The sequence below is a fragment of the Panthera onca genome, chromosome B4, assembly GCF_046562875.1.
Source record: "Panthera onca isolate mPanOnc1 chromosome B4, mPanOnc1 haplotype 2, whole genome shotgun sequence".
Lineage (NCBI taxonomy): Eukaryota > Metazoa > Chordata > Mammalia > Carnivora > Felidae > Panthera > Panthera onca.
The window spans coordinates 38,552,531-38,564,620 of record NC_138345.1 but is presented as its reverse complement, the minus strand read 5'-3'; the positions used below and the strand labels follow the sequence as shown (position 1 = coordinate 38,564,620).

At 40.4% G+C, this 12,090-nt stretch overlaps 1 protein-coding gene across 4 annotated transcripts in view; it reads left to right on the top strand.

The window, feature by feature from the left end:
- The window catches only part of PARP11 (poly(ADP-ribose) polymerase family member 11), a 47,708-nt gene extending 36,591 nt beyond the window's left edge, over nt 1–11,117 (top strand). For all 4 annotated transcript variants that reach the window (XM_060658672.3, XM_078450153.2, XM_060658671.3 and 1 more), the window contains 2 exons: nt 6,470–6,621; nt 8,144–11,117. In XM_060658672.3, the coding sequence (XP_060514655.1) occupies nt 6,470–6,621; nt 8,144–8,460 (469 nt within the window). In that variant the 3' untranslated portion in view covers nt 8,461–11,117. The remainder of the gene's footprint in view (nt 1–6,469; nt 6,622–8,143) is intronic.
- Nucleotides 11,118–12,090: the final 973 nt, after the last annotated feature.

Sequence of the window (12,090 nt, the reverse complement as noted above, 5' to 3'; positions counted from 1 at the left end):
AGCAAGAGAATGATCAATATGATTTGCATTTTAGAAAAATAATTTAGCAGGCTGTACTGTGGAGAAGGGGTCTAAAGCAGTGGTCTCAGTTAGGAGTGATTTTGCCCATCAGGGGATATTTGTCAATGACTGGAGATGACTTTTAATTGTCATGTGGTGGGGTGAGGAATTAATACTGGTATCTACTGGGGAGAAGGCGTGGGTGCAAAACATCCTACAGTGCACAAGACAGCCTCCCACAACAATTATTTAGCCCAAAATGGCAATAGTGCCAAGGTTGAGAAACCCTGGTTTAAAGGGGTCACAATCAGAAGCAGGGAGACCAGTTTAGGAAATTGTTTCAGTAATTAAACTGAGCCACACTGGGTGGTTTGAACCGAAGTGGTATGTGCTGTGTTGGGAGGAAGAGGACGGTTTTGAGATATCAAGGATGTAGAATCGTGATTTAATGTATTCAGTGGTGTGGGTAAGGAGATGGGAAAGAGAACTCCAGAGTTTCTGACTCATTTCGGTTGACTAACGGAAAATGGGCAGAAACAGATTTTGGTCTTTGTCTTTAGGGAGGATGGGCAGGAAGCAGTAGTCGGTACATGTGTCATAGCTCAAGAGAGTGGTGTAGACTAGAAATAAAAGTTTTGGAATTGTTAGGAAATGTGAGGTAGTAGAAGCTGTAGAATTGATAAGATGACCAGGAAGTGTATGTAGATTAAGAAAAGAAGAGGACCAAGGGCTGAACTCTGCAAGGGATGAACAGAGGAAAACTCAAGAAAGAAACTGAGAAGTAACAACCACAGAAAGTGGAAGAAAAACAATATACGGTGGAGTCACAGAAACCAAAGGGAGAGAGTGGTTTAAGCAAGTAGGTCTCATCCTCAGGGTCACATACAAAAGAGATGCCAAACAAGATGATATTGAATTTCTCCTTTGGATTTTGCAACAAGGTCATTGGTACCCTTGATGAGAGCAATGTTGGTAGATGCTATATTGTGTATACACCAAATGTGACAGCTCTTCCAAGAAGCTTAGCAGTGAAGAGGAGGAGGGATGTGAGAAGATGGGTACCATGGAGTTAAGAAAGGTGTCTTTGTTTTGTTCTGCTAAGATTTTTGAATTTAAAGATGGGAGGGACCTAAGCATGTATAAATTACAATAGGAAGGAACCCAGGGAGGGGGAGTTTAAAGGACAAGAGAAAGGGGAGAGTAATTGATGCATTTAGACTCCTAAAGAGGTGTGATGGCATGGAATTCAGAGAATTTACTAGAATGTACAGAAGGAGCCAGACAAGGGTGGGCCAGTCATGTTTATAGATGAGTGGAGGTAGAGGATGAGGAGAGGGGTTAGGTTATGGAATTCCTGAAACTTTGAGTGTCCTTGGTGAAGTAAGCAAGGTCACCTACAGAGAATGAAGGGTTAGGGAATGTGGATAAGAGAGAGCGATAGGGGAAGAGGGGAGATTTGGAATGGCCACTATGGAAAATGGGGAGAAAGAGCTAACTTGGGGACCATAGCATTTCCATCAGTGCTGAGGGTTTAGCTGATGTTGGAATATGTGAATTTGGAGTAGGGACCACGGGGATGTTGTGTGATCTATTTCAGCAGTCCATATGTAAAAGCAGAGAGTGGAGGTGATTGGGTTGACCCAGGGTTGGGCAGGATACGGCATCAAGGAAATGAGAGCAGTGAAAGCTGCTACCTCACTAAGAATATGGATTTAGGGGAGCGGTGCTCCAAATCACCTGCAGAGCTCTTTAACATGCGGCAATGTCTATCACCCATCCCGGGTCTACTAAATTAGAGCCTCTGTGTTCTGACACTTTTACCTTTCAAAAGTTCTGCAAGTGATTCTGATGGAGAATCAGCAGCCAGGATGGAGAACCACTGGTCTGAACCTAGGCGAACTTCCTTCAATCTGGAGCATGAAGATATTCCTGTTGCGATTCAGGACGCATGGCAACTTAGCCCTTTTGGCACCCTAGTCCCTGAGATGGTGGGTAATTGTAAGATACCTTCAAAAAGTAGGTGCTGCAGTATTTTCTGTAAGTTCAGAAATGACTGTGGGGTTGGGCATAGGTGGGCAGGGTTGTGAAGAACTTAGTGTAGCTTGAGTCCTATGATGTTTCCCAAAGGTTTAGCTGCAGCCCAAGAGGTCCTAGAGTTCAATGTGAACCTTTCTGGAACCTCAAGGCCATAGTATGTGAGGCTGCACATTTCATGGGTGCCTTAGTAGTTGGCACTAGAATAAATTAGGCTGTGGGGATGCAAAGCTTTGCCCCCCACCCCCCCGCCACTCTGCCTTCAACTGGTATATGCCACATCCAATCCAGTGACTCAGCAGATTTTCAATGCTCACACTAAGAGAGACTCAAGTGAATTTTCAAATTAGAAATTATTTTAATTTCTAAAAGAAATTAATGAGTGAATATCCTGATTTTGAAGTGCATTCTAGTCATTACAGATGGTAAAGCTTGACCTTAGAAAGATGTATACTAAACAAATATTTACTTGGGGAAAAAGAGTACAAATTCACTAGTGCCCAGCTAACTAAGAGGATTACCATAGTGGTAGACAGCTGAGCCCCTTAGACAATACAACTTGATTGCTACAATATGGTTGACAAAGGTGCTTATGCTGGAGGCAAGATAGATGTATGCCAGTGGTAGTATGAAGAGAAAAACTAATACCCAGTTACAAGTATTGGGCAGAGAGTAACTTGAGTGGCATGCATGCTTTCTTCTTGAGACCTTCAACGTTTCGATTGTTAATTTGGATAGAAATGTAGAAGGCTTACTTATCACGCTTGTGAAAGCTTTAAAACTAGAAAGGGTAGGGGCGCCTGGGTGGCTCAGTCGGTTGGGCGGCCGACTTCGGCTCAGGTCATGATCTCGCGGTCCGTGAGTTCGAGCCCCGCGTCGGGCTCTGTGCTGACAGCTCAGAGGCTGGAGCCTGTTTCAGATTCTGTGTCTCCCTCTCTCTGACCCTCCCCCATTCATGCTCTGTCTCTCTGTCTCAAAAATAAATAAACATTAAAAAAAAAAAATAAAACTAGAAAGGGTAGCTTATTTGTTGTGTAAATGAATCATGAATAGAAAGACTTTGGAAGATTGAAACAAATTTGTGAAAACAAATTATCTTTTTTTTTAAAGATTTTTTTCCTTTCTTAGAACAGCAACAAATGTGTATCATAAGAAAACAGACAAAAGTCAGTACCTAAAGGTCTAAAAAAGAAAGTCGGCAAATTTGTTCGTAGTGAAAACATGCTGGGTTTTTCTGAAGTAAATATTTGTTTCATGCACATCCTTCTAACACCATGCTTAATGATCTGAAAGACCATCACCAGTAGATCAAAGCATATACATTGAAGTTTTGTTTTTTTTTAATTTTGCTTATTTATTTGGAGAACGACGGAGACAGCAAGAGTAGGGGAGGGGCAGAAAGAGAGAGGGAGAGAATCCCAAGCAGACTCCATGCTGCCAGTGCAGAGCCCAATGCTGGGCTTGAATTCACGAAACCACGAGATCATGACCTGAGCCAAAATCAAGAGTCAGACACTTAACCGACTGAGCCACCCAGGCACCCTTGAAGTTTTGATACATATTGTCAAATGACTCTTGAGAAAGACCATTTCCATTTCTGTCACTTTTAAAAAGTTTATTTAATTTGAGAGAGAGGGAGAATGAGAGGGTGAGGGGCAGAGAGAATCCCAAGCAGGCTCTGCACTGTGTGGGGCTCGAACTCACTGTGAGATCATGACCTGAGCCAAAATCAAGAGTTGGACCCTCAGCCAACTGAGCCACCCAGGTGCCCCACCATTTCTCTCGTTTAAATGCAAGTATCATTCCCCCACATAGTCACTAACCTGCATGTTGTTTATCAATTATGTATTTTAAAAAATTACTATATCAAGTTTAATCGAAATGAACCTACTACATTAGGTTTATAAATCAGTTGTACCAATATAGGAAGCCAAAAAGAGATCTGGTTTGAGAAAGTCTTGGAGGTTCTGAGTGAGTACAGAATTGTGTTTTGAGTGACTACAAATTCACGCCTCTGCTGCAAAATGAACTCGGTGGTACACCAGGAGAGCCGTGCTGGCTGATGGTATCTGGACTTTTTCTATTTCTTACCAACATTTATAAATTAGAAGGTATCCAGCAGACTCTTGTCAACTAAAGGCTGTCCAGGATAGAAAAAGGCCTGGAAGCCATGCCCTCTGAGAATAGTTGAGGGAATGGATGTTTAACCTCTAGAAGAAAGCCTAGGTTGGTGTTCATTGGTTATATTTTGGAGAATCACAGAGTTGTTACATATAAGTGATCGGAGTTGTTCTGTGTTCAGGAAAGAATTACTGGGACCAATCAGTGGACATTAACAAGAAGTCAGATTTTGGTTCAGTGCTGCAGGCGACGTCCTTCCTAACCATTCTAGCTGATCACAGAGAGTTGTGCTGTCGTGCAAAGCGTGTACTGGAATGAATTGAAGCAGATGTTAAGTAGCTATTTATCAGAGATATAATGAGGGGAGGGGATTTTTAAATTTTTAAGATCTCTTTTCTATGAAGTATTTCATAGAAATATGGAAATGCTGCAGTTAGTTCACAGACACCCTTGTACCTGACAATGAGATTTAACATTTTGATATTTGTTACATTTTTTAATATTTTCTTCATTTTTGTATATGGGCTTTTTCATTTTTTAGTGTATTTTTAAAATTTATTTTTATTACTGAAGTTTAGTTGACACACAGTGTTGTATTAGTTTTGGGTGTACAACATAGCGATTCAACAATTCTACATGTGACTTGCTGCTCATCAAAATACATGTATTCCCATCGGTCACCGTAGTGTTATCACAATATCATTGACTCTACTCCCTGTGCTGTGCTTTTCATCTCCATGACTGTTTAGTTTTATGTTTATTTGTTCTTATTTATTTATTTTTATTTGAGTATAGTTGATGTACAGTGTTACAGTAGTTTTAGGCATACAGCATGACGATTCAACTTCTCTGTACACAATGCCCTGCTCACCACAAGTATAGCTACCATCTGTCACCATACAAGGCTATTACAATATCATTGGCCATATTCCCTATTCTGTGTCTTTTATTCCTGTGACTTATTCATTCCATGACTGGAAGCCTGTGTCTCCCTCTCCCCTTCACCCATTTTGCCCAGCCCCCTAACCCCCTGCCCTCTGGCAACCATCAGTTTGTTCTCTGTATTTATAGGTCTGATTATGGGGTTTTTTTGTTTATACATTTGTTTTAGATTCCACATGTGAGTGAGATCATATGATATTTGTCTTTCTCAGTCTGACTTATTTCACTTAGCATAATACCCTCTAGGTCTATGTTGTTGCAGATGGCAAGATCTTATTCTTTTTTATGGCTGCTTAATATTACACTGTGTGTGTGTGTGTGTGTGTGTGTGTGTGTGTGTGTTTGTGTGTGTGTGTGTGTACACACCACATCTCCTTTATCCATTTGCCTATCAATGGACACTTGGGCTGCTTCCATATCTTAGTTATTATAAATAATGCTGCGATAAACATAGGAGTGCATGTGTATTGTTTGGGCTTTTTTAAAGATACAAACATTACAAATACAGTGGAAGTGTTTATCCCATCCCCTTCCTGTTCTGCTTTCCTCCTGAGGCTGGTGTTCTACCTTCTTGCCCATGTTTTTATATTTTTTACTACCGATATGTGTTCATATACAATATACAGTATTGAGTCATTTGTCTCTTTCTGCAACATTCCTTTTGCATTCAACATTATTTTTCAAGAGTTGTCTATTTAGTACATGTAGATCTGGTTTATTTTAACTTTAATGTATGGATATATAATTATTCATTTTTCTATGAAAGAATTTTAGGCTGTTTTTAGTTTGTTTGTTTTTTACTGTTACAATCACTCTTGCACTGAATATCTTTTTATATGTTGGAAGAGATTTGTTCACTGGGAAGTGTGTTGAACTGGATGGGTTAATGTTCCTTCCAGCCCTACGATTCAAAATTCAGTTCAATCCAACCAACATTTTCTAGTCTCTGGAGATAAAAAGATTAAGGCATGGTCCCTGCTCAAGGAATGCACTGTTTAAAGACTCTCTGAAGTTTATATTATTTCGTTGTTTATCGTGTCATTTTTAGGCATCTATAAAGCGTGGCTGGCTTAGGCATTCAGTTACCTTGACTATGATGGGGCATCATCTGGGATATCTCTATAGTTTTGAGTATAATTTTCAACCTTAAGTCTCAATTTTAACTAATAATTTTTGGTAAGATGATTATGTGTCCAAGAGCCATTTGAGGTTATTTCTTTTCCAGAGCTGTTTTTACCACCTATGATTTATGTTAAAGAAGTCTTTTCTGTTTTACCCTTCATTATTGAACTTGGCTCTTCTGAAAATTAATAAATGCCACTTATGGTCTATCTCTCTGTGTGTTTTATGCCTGTGTGTATTGTGTGCTTAGGAAAAAGGCTCAGCTCAAGAAAAAACGAGGCGTGCCTCAGATTAATGAACAGATGCTCTTTCATGGTACCAGCAGTGAATTTGTGGAAGCAATTTGCATTCATAACTTCGATTGGAGAATAAATGGTATACATGGTGCTGTCTTTGGGAAAGGTAATTATCAGAATTCCAGGCCCAGTTTGAGTCCTAGGAGACAATCTCTTCTCTTTAGAGATAATTGATTGTTTTATAATTCAGGAGTTTGATAGTCATTAAGTTAAAAGTTAAACTGTACTAGGTTCCTGGCACACCCTCAGAGTTTCTGAGTCACGGAAAAGCCACTTCCTGCATGTACAAGGTAGAAGTAAGACTTTGACACCTCTACCAGGTTAAGTAGCTCCCCAAGTCCCAGTCATTCAGATGGGACAGCATGTCTGTATTGGCTGATTTTTGCATTACATTTAATTTCCATGTATAAATCCTATACAGGTATGACTGTATACCAAACCGTTTTATGTCCAATGTATAAAGAACTATAAAATAAATCGGTCACATTGTACCCAGGTCTAGGTACTAGTATTTTCTGTTCATTTTGTTTTTTAGAAAATGATAGGTAAGGATATTAATGAGCAATAAGGAGTAATGGGGGAACTCCTCACCTTTTTTTCTAATACTGTGAAAGTCCAAGCTCTCAAATTTATACCTACTACTCAAGCAAATTAAGGTGAGAAATGAGGAGAAAAAGTAGGGGTGAATGTTTATTTTTCTGGCCCTTACTTTGTACCTTATCTCCAGCGAGGGAGCTGGCTACCACTTAGGATCAAGATATGCTACATTTTTAAAGAGTAAATTAATTTTTAAAGTAACTCCTGGAAAGGTCATCCCATTGATCTGACTGTAAGAGGATTAGAAAAGCGTTACCATAAATCCTGTCAGCACTGGGTAACCTGAGACTTTGTGATTCGTTTCACAAATATTTTAGAGTAAATATTCCCTTCGTGATGTCAGTCTCCTAGGCCTACCGTTTGGGAAGATTTGATGCTTCATTGGCTTTTCACATGTAGGCGATGAACCTCTGTGAAATTGTACTTCGGGAGTGCTCAGATGTGAATAGTGTTGCACTCTTCAGAGATCTCTCTGTGGTTGTGGGGTGGTTACTATCTCCAGAAATATTATTGATTTGTTACCCCATATCATAGAAATGTGGTTTCTTGGGTTTTGAAATAATCTCCATAGACCAGTAGTTCCCACTGCGCTCTGCAGAGCTCGGTGAATGCTGGCCAAGGGCAGTGGGCTGAGGAAAGTGCTGGAGGGAAACAGAAATGGGAGGGAGATTCAAGCAGGTAAAACTCAGGCCTTGCCTTACTTTTAGTCACGGAAACAGACTGTATCTGTCTCACGTACTGGATTTCTCTAGAAGCTTTCTTTTGAAAATAGAAGACTGATAGCTCTGTTTTGGTGGGAGCGGGGGAGGGTGTCAGTGGTGGGGAATGGTCTGTGTAACAAATCTATCTGTGGGGTGGTCCACAGCATGTGCTTTCTGGTCTTTCCTTAAAGATCTGCAGACAAGGACATTCCACATCTCCTTTCGTTATACGATTCCACGTGTCTGCTCCCCTAACAATTAGAGTGTTTTTGCTTGTGTTTCCTATATTCTTCAAGTAATCTTGGCCTCTTCTGGTCCTTTTTGTTTAAGGAACCTATTTTGCTAGAGATGCTGCTTACTCCAGTCGCTTCTGCAAAGATGACATAAAGCACGGAAACACATTCCAAATTCATGGCGTCAGCCTGCAACAGCGGCATCTGTTCAGAACGTATAAATCTATGTTTCTTGCTCGAGTGCTAATTGGGGATTACATAAACGGAGACTCCAAATACATGCGGCCTCCTTCCAAAGACGGGAGCTATGTGAATTTATACGACAGCTGTGTGGATGATACCTGGAACCCAAAGATCTTTGTGGTGTTTGACGCCAACCAGATCTACCCTGAGTACTTGATAGATTTTTATTGATTTCACTTCCAAATCTCAGTGGTCAAGGAAGTTCTAGTCTGTTTTGCAGGAAGATTTGCTCTCCTGTCATCTAGCCACTAAATGTTCACTATCTGATACTTTTGAAACAGATATGGAAAAAAGTGGCGTCCATATAAAAAGGCATACTGACTTGAAGGTTGGTTTTTTTGTTGTTCTGTTTTTGTCCGTTGCTCGTAGTCTTGTCTGTTAAAGATTGATAACCATTGCCATTTTAACACAGAGGTGAAAGATAGCACTCAAAACTGAATCAGCTGGGTCTCAATTAACATAATCATTCAGAGTCTGTAAAGTTTACATGTGTGTTCTATTTATTCATATATATGTTGAGAAAATAAAAAAAAAAAAAACAGACATAACTGTGTCCCTTCAGAAGAATTGATCCTTTGTAAGTTGAATTCTGAGAGTATTGTCCACCAATCAGTATGTTGCCTTTGTTGGTCTTCTGAAGTGGGAATTTTCCTTTTTTTTTAATGTTTATTTATTCTTTGAGAGAGAGAAAGGGGGGGGGAGAGAGAGAGAGAGAGAGAGAGAGAGAGAGAGAGAGAGAGGGCATGAGCAGGGGAGGGGCAGATAGAGGGAGACACAGAATCTGAAACAGGCTCCAGGCTCTGAGCTATCATCACAGAGCCCGACGCGGGGCTTAAACTCATGAACCACAAGATTATGACCTGAGCCAAAGTCGGACACTTAACCGACTGAGCCACCCAGGCGCCCCCTAAAGTGGGAATTTTAAACCCTGAAGCAGTCTGAGTACCTTGAGAGAAGTCAGAAATAAAGCCATTATTTACAGTGCTGCCAGACCAGCCAGAGGGAGAAAGTCAAGGTAGAGTGTCCTGCTTCTGATTGCGTCTAGAGGGCAGGCTGCCGTCTCATTCTCTTGTCCCCACGTTGACAACTGCAGAGGGCAGTTAGCCCACAATTCATCCACCGGGGCTCTTGAACTCTGGTTGTAGGACTTGCTGCACACAGCGTTTATTGCACCTTCAAAGTGAAATCCCTTTGTTTTGAGTAGCAAAATGACAATCTGCGAGCTCTTGAACAGTTCAATACAATTTATAATCATGCCTAATACAACTTTGTGTACCTGTTTCATCTATTTTGCTATTATTCTATTCTGAAGAAGAATAGGCAATGTTGGAAGAGCTTCCCGCCCCTATAGATATTCTGGCAGAGACCACCTTGGCAGAAATGTCATACCAGAGTTCAGGTATCAGATGGGGGAATTGGCCAGATGATTGCTGTTTCCCAACCTTGATTGTCCATGGTTCTTCCTGAAAAAAAGAATACACTTGTATCAAGCCTGGCCAGAAAACCATTTCCTAACTCAGTATAATAGTGAATTCTCTTCCCATTATCCTCATTCAGTTTTGGCCGAGAGGTTGTGAACATAACTTAACTTCTCAGGAAAAAGCCAGTAAGTGCCCAGGCCTGTGTGCCTTGTTTCAATCATTTGAATTGGGAAGATATCTAGAAATAATAAAAATAAAGAGAATGGAGCAAGATTAGGCATGGTAATTCTTTAACTGACATAAATCCCCAGATTTATTGTAGCCCAGAGGACATGTAACTGGGCAATTCAGAGTAAGTAGTACACAGGAAACTGTTACATATGACACTCTGAAACCAAGCAGCAACAAAGACTTCCTGACCCAGCTGCACACCCTAGCAGCCAGCTCCCATGAAATGCTGTGAGTATTTAGGAAGAGCCCATTTTAGAAACACACAGAGGTTATTATGGAAATAATTGGAGGAAAAGTCCCTAGACAACCTTGTGAGAGGCTCTAGACTCATTCACCAGAAAACAACTAGAGACACCAGGAATTCCGATTTTGAAAATCTTTTTGTTCCATGTATTTGTTATTTACACACACACAAAATGCTGTGTGTGCATTCACTTCAACATGGATGTCTTGTTTTCAGTTTAACACGATTGCCCTTCCCATCACTCGAAAGGAATAAGTGTTGTAGCATTTGGGGGTTCTTCTTGTGCAGACCTTATCTGAAGGTGTGACCGAGAGCCCTAACTTGAGGTTTGCAAGGCAGTCTGTCTGAACTCTGAACTTCCCTAGCTGGCTCACATGTAGTAAGTATCGCAACATTGTAAGAGAGGATTCTTTTCCTCTCGTCTGACAATGTAGTCCAACTCTCCTTTTATAAGAAAGAGCTGATTTTGATAAATTTTTTCAGTGTGATAGTGTAGCATTAATTGATATTAAAATTCTGTTTTGGTCAATAGATTGAGTTGAGGAATCGTAATTAGTATATAAACAGACTGGACACAACCATCTGCCACCTTTTCCTCTTGTCCTCACATAGTATGTGTGGAGAGAGTAAAGAGAACCTATTCCAGATTAATGAATAAATGACTTTTAAAAGTCTATGTTGAGTAAATTCCAGCTGATCGCGACTTTTCTTTTTCTCTTTGGTGACATCAGTCTCAGGGTAAAAAAAAAATGTGTTTATGAGAAACAGTTTCAAAATCTTGTGGTTATGAACAGGAAGGCTTTTTTTTTTTTTATTTAATTAGTGCAACTTTCATTTCTAGACTGTTACGGTGATGATAAAGCATTTGGAGCCATTTTTGATATGTGAATGTATTGTTTTTACATGTGGTGATTAAAGCTTTCCATAGCAGGGCCCGGTTGTCTGTGTATGCCATATATTTGTTTCTATGATTTCTGCGTCTCATCTCCACCTTGCATTATTTAAGCCTACATTTGTAGCTCAAACTCAACCCTCAAGAAGTTTGTTACCTCTAACCCTTATGTAACGCACTTACGGATGGGACAAGTCTCTTGTTCTTGGTTTAAGTCATCATGAGCAATAGCTAATCAAATAATCTGGGAAAATCATTTACTCTGCTATTGAAAATTCCAAAAGCAGTCAAGGCCAAGTGCCTACAGACAGCGTCCTTTACTCTCAGGGTGCTCCCCTGCCTCAGAGGAGCCATTCTGGAGGGTGAGTCTACATTCACCTGAGGCACATGCCTCCTGCAATTCACCTAATCTCCAACCACAGTAAGTTGTGAAGTGTGTGTGTGTCCACAGTAAGTTGTGAAGCAAGTTAGACATTTCATTTCAAGCTTATGTTGGCAAAAAGAAAAAAAAAGAAAAAAAAAAAGAAAAGAAAAGAAAAGAAGAAAAAAGGAAAAGAAAAAAGAAAAAGGGGGGAGCTATCCAAAGCTGCCTTAATGTTAGAGGAACGATCAAGGCTACTTGTGCAAACAAATCAGGTTTTCTGTTCACTAAAATCATGTCGCAGTCTGTGTAAATGTTGGCCTACTGTCAAGGCTCAGTGTGATAAAAATGCAACTTTGATGATGTAGAAATGTGACATCTTTCCAAGTTTTGTTCCTAGGCCATCCGGGATGTGGGGTCGCCTCCCAGGTCACCAGGAGTAGCACTGGGAACAGTCTGTCAGCGGCCCTGGTTACACAGTAGCCTCACGCCGTCCGTTCTCCTTGGAGAAGGATATTCTGTTTGCTTTTAGATAAACGAATTTTGTTTAAAACCAAGAGTCTATTTCTAGATGAAATTACACATTCTGTACTTGTAAAGAGGAAAAATAAAAGGGAATGGAAAATAGCCAGGAAAGGAAAAGCAAACAAAG